This window comes from Falco peregrinus, chromosome 5 (genome assembly GCF_023634155.1).
Source record: "Falco peregrinus isolate bFalPer1 chromosome 5, bFalPer1.pri, whole genome shotgun sequence".
NCBI classification, from domain to species: Eukaryota; Metazoa; Chordata; class Aves; order Falconiformes; family Falconidae; genus Falco; species Falco peregrinus.
Window position 1 is genome coordinate 26,089,965 of NC_073725.1, and position 14,530 is coordinate 26,104,494.

Sequence of the window (14,530 nt, forward strand, 5' to 3'; positions counted from 1 at the left end):
ACCCGCCTTGGGCTGAGAGGTGCAGCAATCCGGGTGGGATAGTCTGGCGATGCAGTAGCGTTAGCTGTGGCAAGATGAATTTTGAGGAATGAAATTCCAAGCAGACTGCCTTTTCTCTGTGCGCGAGTAGTTCAATTGCTGGTGTTGGTGAAGGGATCTCTCACTGTTCCTGATGTCAGCAGCTGTAGTGGAGAAAACCGTATGAATTTCATTGTGAAAGGTTGTGCCTGGAAAGGCAGCAGTGCTTATCTCCGCTCCTTCTGTGCTCACATGCTGGGAGAGTTGTAGCTGCTGCAGCACAGCCCTTACTCCATTCACTCTTTCTGCATGTGCCTGCTTTCTTCCTTATACCTAATTCATGGTATCTTGACACCTTTCTTTCAAATGCTGACAATTGTGTGTGTGTATATATATATTTTCTCTATTTTTTCCCCCTCCCTTCTGGATGGAGGGTGCAGGAAATAGACAAGACAAGAAAATAGAAGGACAAATTAGTTTTAAAATACTCTGACTTAACTCTGTTGTATTTTAAAAACAACCTCTAAGTATGTTTTTATGACTTCACCACACTAGCGTTAAAATTGTTGGTAGTAATTATTATGTAGAGATTGAAGATTGGCTGCAGGTTAGTGATCCAAGGTATACTTTCTTCCAATCAGTTGTTAACTCCTAAGCAGCATTCTATGCTAACAGCCTTTCTATTTTTTTGCCTTTTTTTTCCTCAGTTATTATAGCAGGTGGTTGTATGTTTACTGCAAGTGGGACTCCTGTGGTTTTTAGAGTGTGTATACATGTGTACATGTGCATTATATAGATGTGTACACATGTGTACATAAATTTGTAAATGTTTATACACACACACACACTGAAATAGGTGCTTATATACATAAAAAGGTTACCTTACCAGCAAATGAAAACTTGTGATGCTTGCTGTACCTGTGTGGGACATACACAGGTGGTGTGAAGTGCTTTGAACACTTGAGCACCTGGTAAATGCCAAGAACCACCTGTCAAAATGGGCTCAGCCATTCTCAGTTTTGTTTTTCTGGGCAGAGGTTTGCTCGACTAGTGCAACTCTGCCCTGCCAAGAGAAGTGACTTGGTGTTTTGGTCTGTTCTGCTTGGGGATCTGTTCCCGTGCTGGGCCGTGCCTCCTGGGAATAATGTGTGCAGTCAGCACTTCAGCGTTCACCCAGGAGGGACGGGGCAGAATCCCCTCTCTGCCCCTGACTACAAAGGGATGCTTTGTTTGCTCCCAGCATCTGGAGAGCCAGTGATCTCATTTCAGAGCGCTTATTTCTATCCAGTTTTATTATAATCAGCTTTATTAGACAGTGAGGGAGAGAAGGTAATGACTTAACTCAGTCTAATCCATGAAAGTGGTGGATTTAGGTATGAATAGGGTATTTCTGGATGCTGAGGAGGAGCTAAGCTGTCTTTATGAATGAATCACCAACTGTATCCTCAGAATGTTATAGATTTAAATACCTGCAAAAGCACATGGTTTGTTTTCAGTCAGAGAGCTTTGCCTGATGCGTATGTGACTAATTACCTCTTGAGGCTTTAGTCTTTGTTTCCTTTGAGTCTGACAAATACAGCAGAGCTTTGTCCATGAAGTGTTCTGCCTTCAGTGATGTATGGAGTTTGTGCGCCTTATTTCTGTGTTGCGTACGAGTTTGAATGGGATGCTGCAGCATTGGTCTCGATGCTATCCAGGCTAAACTCACACCTGACTCCAGAGGTCTCTTCCCAGCAAAGACAGCACTGTTGTGTTACACAAGAGCAGTAAACTGGCTTTTCATGACATGGAAACTGGGAAAACACAATGGCTGCGTTTACTGTTACCTATGTCTCTAATAAGGATTTTGTGTATCGGTGACATTTGTGATTTGATTTTGCATGAGCCAGTAGCAAAATCATGGAGGTTGTTATGGAGTGAAGTCTCTTTTTGGCTTGTATTTCATGTTGCCTCCCAGAAATCTAGGCTTAAGTGTCAGTAAAGAAGATGAGAACCTTGTCTGTAATACCAGGGCTGCCTGACAGGTTTACTGTTTTAACCTTTACTTTTTATGATTGTGTGTCTTTCTCTTTCTTTTTTTTTTTTAATAGTTTTTTTTAGTTCTTTTTTTTATTTTAACCATTTTGCAGGAGAGCTCAAAGTAGGTTATAGAGTAAGCAGATCGTATGCACGCATATTTTTAGAGCATCTGTTAGGCTTTTGCAAAGTCAAAGCTAATTATGCTGATTTAAAATATGGATTCTGCTAAATACACGGTTTCGGTGCATGGAATTACTTAATGAATTTAGGCATCCCCCATGCTGTATTGCAAGCAAATGAATTTTCCTCATGGATTAAAAGCCATCTTCCATTTGCTTTAAGATTGATAGTGTCTGTAAGTGGTATGTGGTTATTGATTGTTGTCAGTGCTGATAGAGCAGGGTATTTGTGTGGACACTAATAACTTCTTAGAAAAAAGAATCTTGATCCTGTGAAGAACTATGAACTAAGAACTCATTCCTAACTTATACCTGGGGAAAACAAGTGAAGGTAGTACTTACAAGATTGCCAAAGAAAATGGGTCACTAAGCCTTGCTTTCTTTTTTCCCCTGAGAAGTGACGGGAGCACGGGGTTTTTTTCATTCAGCAGTTGATGCGCTTGAATCTGAAATGGGCGTGGTCATGTATTTACTGACCTCACATCTGGGGAGTTGTATCTTTCCTGCTGGATCGGGCTGTAGAGTATCTTTCTCTTGGTAGAAGTGCCGAGAAATGAGCATGGCTTTCAGCTTCAGTGGTCTTAAGGTTAGGCCCTAGTTAATCTTTGAGTTAAACCTCTGTGGTATTCTGCAGCTTACTGATGTTGGAGATGGAATAAGTAAATTTTTCCTGAAACTTAATTTTTAAAAAATATATATTTATATGTTTAAAATTAAATTTTAAATGCAATTTGGCTGAAAGTAACCCAAAGGATAGACATTGCATGGAAATAAAGCACATTTCAGAGTAAAGAAGAAAGTGCATATAAATGGAAAAATCTATTAAGCCCGGCCTGTGTCGGAGTGTAGCTATTAATGCTGTTATGTGATAGTGACATCGCTGCTCATCTGGCCACTTTTTAATTGCTGTTTGCTGAATCTAAACTTGCTGGTACAATTCATCCCTTCGTGCTCGTAGGTCAGCAGGAATTTAAAAGAAAGTGCTTACTTCTTGGAAGTAATCTTTCCAACACCATGTAGACTGTAGTCAGAAATTATAGTCTGAACAGTCATGGTCTCTTGTGGGCGTGAAGTCCCCCTGCTTTTCTTAGGTCTCTGGAACTGCTGGTACGACCGAGATTCACAGGTTATGCTGGGAACAGTTTGATTTTACTCTCTGTGCTGTTTGGGTGGTAACACTTCCAGTGCACGTAGGTAGGTGTCAAGATAATCAGCCATGTAACCAGACATGTGTTATCATAAGCTGATGGAATGCACAAATCTGATAAGACTGCTGTAATTAATCTTTCAGGAATGGGTAAAAACTAAATGCATGTCTTCTTAGGGTTTTTTTTGTTTGTTTGTTTTTGAAGTATGTAAATACTTTGATATATACAAGCTTGAGTTTGACCAGATCTCTAGTAGATAGCTGATCTAAAGAAAAGGAGGGGAGAATCCACCCACTCTTTTACTCATATATTTTATTTGCTTTTGTTTTAGTTTGCAAGTATGCCTGCCACAGGAAATGTGAAGAAAAGGTAAGCATATCTATTTTCCTCTCTTGCTGTTGATCCACATGTAGTTGAAGTTGAGACTAGTGTATCAACTAATTAAGAGTAAGATGATTCTTAAATCAGATACCTAGCTGTTAAAAAAATATTTTTTTCTGGGTTATTTTTCTTGCTATTAATAAAAAAAAATGGGTCCCTATGCAAGTCAAAACATTTGCACTAGTGGTTGAATTTTTCATTTCTCCCGCAGGAGGACCTATTTAAAGTTGAAAACAGATGGTTAAGTGGGTAAAAGACAAATGACACAGTTCTACAGAAAAGGAAAAAAATGTATCTGAGTGAATAAGGTGTATATACGTATACACACACATATCTAAAAATATTTATAGCAACTGAGATTTAAAGGGAAACTTTTGGCACTGGATTATGAAAACTATAAATATATTATTAATTTATCTTCAGTGTCTACTGCAGATAGTTTCTATCCAGTTCAGTTTCACTGCTAGATTTTTGTTAGTTTCTAAATTCTCTGGGTCCCTGGTGAGATCAGTACCTCCATGGTCTCACACAACTTCAAATTTTCCCATCCCTCGATTTGTGTAAATCAAAGATGTTCGCAGAGTGATGAGGCTCCTAAATCTAGGAGCCTCAGAGGGCTTTGTTTTACCAGAGCCACCTGTATGCAATAATATTCCTTGCTTTTAACTAAAACTTTAGATTAGTACTCGCTATCTGTGAAGACAGCACTATTTTTTATAGCTAGAGCACTGAGCTTCTGGAGACCACAGATCTAGTCCTCCTAACTGTATTGTTGACTTGATGTTTGGCCTTGTGCAAGGGTTTGTTTGTTTCAGTGCTTCCAAGAAATAGAACTAAATTCAAGAGGAGAATCTCTGCTTGGTGAAGGACTTGGAGTTTTGTCAGGTCATTTGGGGAAATTCTAGTAAATCCAAGTGTCAGTTGGCTGAGCATCGCCCATTTTGAGTGAAAATGGTACTTGCACATGTGAAAATCCCTGTGTATGTGGTATGCTGTATAATTGTGGAATTTCATTTTTTCATTAAATAAGATAATAAAGTACATGCAGTGGTAATTAAGTGTCCAAGTAAGGTAATACCTTTTGAAGGTTTTCATCAACTATATACACTCAAAAATTATTTGTAATACTATATAATGGTGGTCTAGAAGTAGAAGGGAAACAGTTCAGTAGACAGAAGTACTTTTTCTTAGACCAGAGGATGTAATTGATTGTGTTCCAAATAGCACTTGTGGTATGGAATTCTACCAACTTCCATGGGGAAGAATCTGGTTTGTTGATAAAGTTGGTAGCTTGTAGATTTGCTTGGGTAGGTGCTACATAGATCTAGAGTTTCCAGAAGTGATGGTATGTAAATGATGCTGGAGACTGTGGTAAGAAATTATTTAAACTTGCTTTGGAGGCAAATAATTTCATACGTGTGCCTTATGTTAAAACTGAGAAACTATATTTCAGCTATTCATGCTCTCTGGCATTTGATTGTTGAGTGTTGAAAAGACTAATATATGGAGTGCCAAAAGTATATAGTAGCATAACTGTCATCAAGGCACTGGTATATTTTATGGTTTTAAAATAATTGAGAAGAAATTACTAGCATGTATTACAGAAGACGGGAAAATAAGGTATGGGAACAACACCAGATTTAATAATCAATTATTTATTACAAGGGATTTTTTTCTGATTTTCAGAGTAGTAAGCCATCAAGTAGCTTAAACTCAGAATTTCTCTGAGAGTCTTTTCTGGCTACTTATATGAGGCTTACAGCAATGTTGCGTATAATCTTGTTACATCATTCATCTTGATTCAGATCTGAATTTTGCCTTTATTGCTTAAAACAGCCTCTGTATTTTCATTTGGTTACTAGTTTAAAGCAGGAATGATTCTAGTAGTTTTTAAGATGGACTGAGAATATAATAAGACCACCTAAGGATGTTGCAGGCAACCTTGAGGATACCCGAACCCATAATCGTATGCACTGAATTCAGATTCACATGTGGAAAGAGTTTCATGGACTCCAGCTGATTCGCAATTTACCTCTTCTCCCTGAAATGTATTTTACCTTCAAGACAAGTATTGCTCCCTGTGTTTGATATCAAACTACCCTGTCCACAGCTTATGGGGAGTAACTTTTTGCATTAGTTAAAGATCCCCCAAGACAAACTGTGTCAGCAGTTAGTCAGCTGACAGTCACGTGAAAAGAGTGTGCATGAGAGCAAAGATCGTTGCACTTGAGATCCTGTAGTCATTTTGGAAAAGAATAATGCACCAGCATGGTCAGGCATTACTTGAAAGACTACTGGGGTCATGAGTGTTCATAAAAGCATTATTAGATGCAAGTCTAGCCGTAAAGCCCCATACCAAAATAGATAATGTCATAAATATGTTTAGGTAAAAACCACAGCTCAGGCCTTACTCTGGCAGTGCTACAACGCAGGTTTTCAGGAGTTTGTTAAGCCATTACCACTAGTATGCTTGCAACTGAAAACCAACAATTTCTTGTTATATAAATCACACGTGATCTTAAAGTTTATGCAGACCTGGAAGTAAAGTGGACTCTGAATTTGATCAGAAGGTACAAATGGAGGAAGACTCACATTTGGAACCCTGAATCAGTTCTGTGGGGGTGTTCCAGTTGCCCCTGACATAACAGCAGGTACAAAATCAGAAATGCAGGCAAGCATTGTAGTAATGTTTCAAAACCTAGGGCACAACTGGAAGAAAATCTGAAGTTACAAAAGAAAAGGAGCAGAGATTAGCTTGCACCAATTTAGGCTGTTGTGTTTGGTGCCATTATATCAGTTGCAGAAAGACTGTAACGTTTGAGATTATATAGCATAAATCCACTAGACAGTGTGGATGGATACCAGTGTGAAAACTGGATGAGCTGTAAAGAAAGTTACCCAAAAAAATAAAAGCACCAAAAGCTCAAACTCAGCTGTCTTGGAATTGTCTATGGAAAGAAAAACAAACAAAAAAGTGAACATAGTGTATGTTAGGGTGTAAGACCTGAAGAGATATATCCATCTCTGTCAGGTTACTGTTTGCAATTTAGCCCTGGAGGGGAGGGCAGGTGTGTGGCTACAGGGATGAATTAATAGAAATTAAGAATCTGCAAATTCAGAACAGATGTCAGGAAGCAGTATTTCACGCAGAGAGCAACGAATATGTGAACAAGTCTCCCAGGCATGTTTGATCAGATGAAAAGCAGTGAGATTACTCAGGACTGAAGTGATCTAATCGTGACCTGGGCGATAGAGCTCTACGCGGGCTGTGCCATAAAGGGGCTGGTTGGTCAGTCTGCTCTGAAAGACACCCCTAAACTCTCGTAGCCTCTGTGAACTCTCATAACCTATTCATGAAATGGTCTGCTGCATCCCTCCCAGTGCGACACCAGGGATCTTGGTGTGCGCTGGGCACTGGCGAAGCATTTGGTGTTGGTGCAGCCTCTGGGGGCAGCTGCTTTGCCAGCGAGCTGCTTGATGTGTCTCTTTTGCGCCCATCAGTGTGCTGTGCGTGGGCTGTGCTGAGCTGGGACAGCTCTGGTGCTCTGGCCTCAGAAACTTGCTGCGTGCAAATAAAAGACATGTGGTTGTATCTGTAATGTGACTTTTCCAGTATTCTGGCTGTACATACTCATAGTGAGCTGGTATCCTGCTGACATATATGTGTGCTCATCAAGAAGGCCTGATGAACCATACTTTTCGGCATGTTGATAGAGAAAGAGCCTAAAAATGCTGCCCTGCTTGAGTGGTACTGGGGTGGTGGTAACTTGCTGGACCATAGTGATGCCTCTTGTGACCATGGGAAGCCCTCACAGACTTGTCATTGACCTTCCATATATTAAGCTATTGTAATATGCTTGGTTTTGCAGCACGCTTATTTAGAACTAAAGCCAAACTTTCAAATTGTTATGTTGTACCAGCATATAAAAGTGTCTCAATTTACTGTAAATATTTATTTTTTTCTTTAGTCATCCATGCTTTTTTAATTTAAAGTGGTGATGGGGACAGGAAACCACTCCAGAGGAAAGCGTTTGCTATTCCTGTATGTACTGTATTTTAAAACACTCTCTAAAGGGAACACTTTTGTTTTCACTCTGAAAAACATCCTAAGAATGAATTCTGAAAGAATTTTGTTTTCCTGTACCAATCCCAGTTCATTTAGGTAATTACTATCTTGTATGGCCTCACCCCGTGTGTGTTTAACTTGGAAATGTTTCTGTGTGGCTATTTGTTCAGATGTACATATCTAAGTAGTGTTCCCTGAGGTTTCTGAAACTACAGCATGTCTAATGCCCCAGGGCTTTGCTTTGCATTTTGCTCTGGGAACTTGTCCCCTTTGTTTCGGGGTATGTGTGTCTGTGTGTGCTGTAGGAATGCTGGTTTGTCCCACCACAAGGCTTTCACTTAGCTCTTTGCCCTGGGATACTGTTTTCCCTCCTCTTCTGCTCTGTCAGTTAGGTATGTGGTGTAGGGCTGGGGCATTGCAAAGCATCATCTTGTGACTCTAGCCAAACTTTGTGCTCTGAAGTCTGGGAATTTGGAAACCAGTTTCTATCTCCTGTCCTGTGGGAAGGCTGAAAGCAGGAGGGCGAACCGCTTGACCGTATTTTCTTGACCTGTTTCTTATATGCTAATTCTCCCTCTTGAAAAGTGACTTGATTTTATAAAGTTTGGAAGCAAATGCTTAAATTCTCTTACAAGCTCTTACAAAAAAGCTTAAGTATTTGCTGAGGTCTTCTGCTGAATCAGGTGTGATCCTGCTTTATGCCTTTGCCTAGTGAACATTGTATGTGTCCTTAACTCAACCTGGAAGATATTTTTACTATGCTTAAGCCAAAAAGGCATTTTCTTTATATAATAATGTTTGATTCTTTGCTAGTCTGAAATGATGTTTTGAAGAAACCAGTATCCTAGGCAGATGCTTCTGTGGCTTTTTCCAGTTCCAGTAAGATTAATTTATGTATATATTGGTTTGATTCAGCATACTTTCGTCTTCACCTTTCAAGAAGCTGTCTTAAATCTCAGTGGACTGCAGATTTAACCAGAACTTCAGAATTTTATATTAATGGTCCAAAATCCTTGTTTAGACTTACTTTTTGAGCTGTAGTGTGCCACTAGAATGCTCGTAAAGGTAGATCAAATGCTTTATTACTTTCAAATTCTTTTATTTTTTGTAGAGAAGTAACAGATATATGTTTTTTAGCATTTTGTCACTTAAAAAGCCACCAGAATTGTTTTAATTATGTGTAAACTCAGACGTGACACCTTGTCCTGCTACTTTTCCTAAAGGGTATGTTTTTACTAATGCCTTTTTTTCTAGGCATTTTGAGAGACTGTAATTCTTCCCTTGACCCTGTTCTTTCTTTAAGCTGTTTAAGCTGCTGATGATTGAAGGAAGGCTCCCTGCTGCCCCCAGACCCATAGTCTCTTGGATACCCTAATCTTTTTCTTTCTTAGTCTCTTTAACAGGCTAGAAAATATGAACATGATTACAGAAAAATGCATGGAAATATATAAAAAATTTAACTTGAATGACTGTAAAACCCGTGACTACCAACACTTTAGAAGGGAGAATGACAGTAATCACAGCAATCAAAATTAGCGAGGAGTGATAGTTCATTTTAGTCCTGGGTTGCATGTCTGACTTGTACTGTGAAAATAAAGAACTTCCTATCCATATATATTTGTATACTTTGCCTGATCTTGGTCAGGTATTTTCAGTTTGGACATTTAAAGCGCAAGCTGTATTGGCTCTCAAAAGGCTCTAGTGACTTGTGTCACTTTTTGGAGTGGTTTGCGAAGGAGCCTGGTGCACGCTTGGGGCAGCCCCATTGGGGCTGGGGGGCTAGACTCGGGCTCTGGGGGGCCACCAGGGCACATGCTTTACCCTGCTGAGAGAATCAGTGGGATGGGTACTTGGGAGAGAAGTATACGGTGCACTGCCCTACGACAATTTTCCTTGTGTGTTTTCTGGAGCAAGAAGGAAAGATCCTTCTGCCTTTTGTGTAAGGTTGAGGGAAAGCGGTGGCACGCAGTGTATCATCCTTGCCAAGAGCTGCAAGGCAAGTCACATGGACTGTGGCTTCATTTACCATCCTGAAATGTAGTTTGGACTCCTGAAATGCTGTCAAATGTAGTAGTTCCCACCAAGTGGCTGACAGATACACACGCTCATGTTCCCTCTCTCATATGTGTTTGTAACATGCACACACATGCAAACAAGGCAACTACGTGAGGTACCTCTCCCCTGCCCCCCCCTCAAATCTGGCCTGTCTGTAAGCAGAGGTCTGATGGATGCACTGGAATTCATTGTAACTGGGACGTCCCCTGAGGTTTGTAAGAAATTCACCTTTAACTGAATTTAACATCAGTGCACCCTGGTCCATCTTTTGAACAGCTCAATTAACTGTTCAGAATTGAGTTACGGACAGTGCGTTCTTGTTGGTCATACAATAACCAAACCTGTGTTTAATTGGTAATTGTGGATTAGTTTCATGTTTTCCTACTTGTGTAAATAATGTCCAGATGAAAAAAAAAACACACAAAACTCCCCCCCCCCCCAAGTATTTTATTAGTCCTCTTTTAAGAATACTGAACCTGATTTTGTTTTACACATTTTCCTCTCTGCTCCTGTTTTTACTTTTATGCCTCCTGTATCAGGAGTTTAGTTTAAATCTTAAACTCATATGTGCAGACTTTGCTTTCTTTGATTTGTTTTTGTTTAAGAAGGGTATGAGAGAAGGCTTTCTGTTTACAAGTTCTTCCCGTCTGGCTCCTGTGTGTTGCGCTGGAGTTGTGTGAGCAGGAGGGTGGTGACTTCTCACTCGGTGTGCAGTGCATCTTGTGTCTCGACCGTGGGACAGTGCCTACTGTTCAGGGCTATGGAGTAAAAGTATGTAAAGGAGCACCTCTCCAGGCTTCCAGTGGCGCTGTCAGAAAGAATTTTGACTTGTAGCCCCAGGCAAGAGGACTGGGGGGAAAAACACCCAACACCCAGCCATCCTGAATATAATATAAATGCACACTAGTTGATCTTGTTAGATTACCAGTTCCATTAGGAAGGTGAACCGGGAAGAGACTGAGAGCACAAGCGAGTAAGCAGTGGGCTGGACTCTTCAGAGTGGTGATGAGGCACTTTCTCTTCAAATAAAGTATTCGCTGTGGTTTCCAAGGTTACTGTGTTCCTGCTAATGTCTGCTCTGGACTGCTGGTGCTGTTACTGCACTGAAATGGGTGTGAAGGTTGGCCCAGTATGTTCAGTGACACTTGGTCAGTTTGGAAAAGGAAGCAACTATATCATGGATATTACCGTTTCTCAAGCTGTTGCTAGTATCACCTCTCTTTTGAGGGTGATAATTCTTGTTTTCCCGATTTGCAGGCTGCATCGGCTTGCTACTGAGGGAATTCAGCATGCATATTCAAAAGGGTGGAAAGAATTCCTCTGAATGTTTGAAACAGCACAAAATTAGAACAGGAGCCAGACTTGCAAGATGTCAAAATGTGTATTACTTTTTAAAGAGCTGGCTGCTACTTCGGTAGTGGCAGTTTAAACACAGTGTTTCTCTTGAACTTTCTATCCTTGTTTTGTACTTAACAGTTGCATTTCAGGCTCTACAGATAACATGTCGCGCTTTCTCAGAAAAACAAAGTCAGTTTTGGGGGGAAGAGACACAAACAGAATACCACAAGCTTTTTGCCTGAATGCCTGAGGTTTGCCAATCATTTCATTGTTATTTTTAAGTGATTTTGAAGTAAAGCTCTTTTAGTTTTAAAAATCATTGAGAAACCTGGAAAAGATTTGCTCTGAGATCAGCAAAACACTGTCACCTTTTACACCTTAGTTAATATGGCACTGTGGAAAGTGTGGATTAAAACTAGCATGACCAGCAGTGAACCAAATAGTGGTGACTTTGCTGCTCAAATGGGTTCATGTGAGTTTGGTTTTGATTTGGTGGTGGGTTTTTTGTGTTGTTGTTTGTGTGTGGGTTTGGTTTTTTTTAATTATTATTTATAATTTCAGTATGGGTTCTCCTTAACCCTCTCAGATTTTGGGCAGAGGGAATCAAGGACTTAAAACTTATCATATTATTTCCAGGAGACAACTATGTGATCGAACCTCTGTGGTTGACCCATTTTTGTGGGAATCCATACATCTGAACACACTGAATGAGGCTGAAGAATTTGGGGATTTTTTTTCTTTGTAAGCAGTGTTTAGCATGTTACATTACCATGCATGCATCGGGCTAGAACAAAAATCCGAGGGATTACTGTATGAGTTCTGTAACTGACAGCCCAAAGGGGTAGTCTGATTTTTCCTAATTGTAACCAGAAGCAGTACGTTGGAGATCCTCCTGTCTGCAGAATATTCTGCCCTCTGTTAGATATAACATTGTAGTGAACTGTGCAATGAATAAACCTTCGGATTCAACCAGAACTGTAAGGCTTTGAGGGTTGTGAGGACTTGAAATTGCTTTTTATGGGCATAAACCTTGCGTTGTTTAAGTAGCAGAAGTGCTGTGCTGGAGTGTTGTGTATTTGATAGTTAATTTGCTGGAGCTTTCAAAAAATGAAAAAGTACTTTAAAGTATGCTAGTGTTTTTAGATAAGAACACTCATTTGGACTTACTGTTTCAGATAACTGACAGTGTTGTGCAAGACCCAGCTGGTACATGTACAACTCCAAGGTTTGTTTGTTTCCTTGCTGATTTTCTTTTAAAAATAAATCTGTTGGCAAGGGGAAAAGAGGATAAGATGATGATAGTGAGGGAAGGAAACAAAACAATTTCTGCTTTTCTTTATTCGCCACCAAAATATGGATAAGTTAAGTTTTCATGACAGATGTGAACTTTCCACTGGAAAATCTTAAGATGTTTTATGAGAGCTGGGTTTTTTTTGTTTGTTTTTAACTCCCATGCCCTGTCCTGTTCTGGGTGATTTTGGGGAGGACTTCTTTACTGGTCCAGCTGTTCTCTGGCTAGCTCTGATCCTTCCTGTATAGATACAGGAGATGTCACACAGACTTGCCATGTAGCTTAATTTTTGAAAAGAGGTAGAAAGGCATTTGTCATCCTTTTAAAATAGGGGCAAAGAACCTGGGAATGATGCATCCAGCACTGCTACTTCTTGGAATGCTCTTCTGGCCACATCATATAGCTTATGCCACATGCATCTCTGAAATGGGAGTCAAGTAGCTTACAAGAATATACCACTCCTTTATTTGAGAGTTACTGGTATAGAAAGTTGTTTACCCTTACTATACATGATGCTCTCAGCTTTTACGCCAGACACATTGCTTTTGCATCCACTGTTACAGCTAAAGGCAACAGCAACATCTTGAAGGGTACTGGGAACATCAACAGTGGCTGTAATTGGCTAGCAGGCAAAATGTCCCAATTACATGTAGCATTTTGTGCCAATGCTGTGTCATACTATATTGCTTTTGCTGGGTGTTTTGATGAAGAGTGTACACTCCTACGAGCTGGTTGAATTCTGTCTTGCAGTATTGCATCTCAAAAAGTTGGAGTTACCCCAGCCTCAGATTGCAAGGAGCTGCCTTGCTGATTTGATTGAAGAATGAAAATGGAGTTACAGACATCATCATGAATAGCCACAATTTTGTGGAAATGTAGAATGAGAACGAGTACTGTGTTTCAAAGGTTGAGCTCTTATCCCAGAAGTCCTAACTGTTTTATATCAGCAAGCTGAAATGTCTAAGCTACTCTAGGATTTGCTTTTACAACTTTTGTGATAACACAGCACTTCATAGCATTTTACTAGTGATTATTTCTAAAAGGCTGCTTCCCTTGTCTTATTCTGTCTTGCTGAAGAAAACATTTAAAATACCTCCCACAGTTAAAGCATAATAAAGCAAGTTCAGTCTTAGTGAAAGCTGCCTGTTTGGGAGAGCTAGTTTTGATTAAATATGTATTTAAGTCTGTCGTAGGGAGAACATTCTGTACCCTTTTGCTGCATTATCTCTTTCCTGAATAGCGCAAAATTTGAAGGTATATTTAGAATATATATGTTTAAGGCTTTGTTTTAATATATTTTGAGAGAAGCGAAATTTGTTAAAATGACCATAGGGCTATGAAAAATCAAGATTGTGATGTAAGAAAGTCAGAAACACTGTAATACTCAGGTGCTTCCAGTGCCTTCATGTCAGCCTCCAACAAAGTGCTCTCAATCTCAAAAATAGGCGAACTAGGGCCTTATAGATGGACCCTGTCTTTACAGCATGAGAATACATTTTGGCGGGAAAGTGTGTGTGTGTGGATCTGCCGTGGTTCTCAACCCTTTGGGCTACTTCGGCCTCCTGTGACATGCTGAGCAGTGTACTCCAACGGTTTTCCCCAAGGATTTTGGTGAAGTTCCTGCTGGAGAGGTCATTCAGCCTCTTGGACATGACTCTTGCAGACCTTCTATCACAGGCTGAAACCCAGCCTGTGCTGGACTGTTGTATGTACCTTTGGGTGGCCTCATTCAAAGAGCTATCTTTCCTTTCCTTCTTGTTATTTAACAAATTTATGCATTAAACTGGCCTTAGTGAGTTGCAGAGAATCATCCTGCAGATGGATGGTTTTCAACTCTAGGGAAATAAAAATCAAACACCCCCATCCCCCCAACTAATTATTTTACCAACAGGTCTGAAGTGACTTCTGTCTTTATATCTTTCTGTGATGTTGAGCAGAAGAGACTGTCATTGCTGTCTTCTGGAGCCCTCCTCCTTCACCACATTGCCCTCTTCTCTATAATGTATATTAAGGAAAAAAGATCACTCCCCCCTAT

At 40.1% G+C, this 14,530-nt stretch overlaps 1 protein-coding gene across 11 annotated transcripts in view; it reads left to right on the top strand.

Moving 5' to 3' along the window:
• The window catches only part of TNS3 (tensin 3), a 282,225-nt gene that overhangs the window by 122,358 nt on the left and 145,337 nt on the right, over window positions 1–14,530 (top strand). For all 11 annotated transcript variants that reach the window (XM_055807042.1, XM_055807046.1, XM_055807043.1 and 8 more), the window contains one exon: window positions 3,696–3,733. In XM_055807042.1, the coding sequence (XP_055663017.1) occupies window positions 3,696–3,733 (38 nt within the window). The remainder of the gene's footprint in view (window positions 1–3,695; window positions 3,734–14,530) is intronic.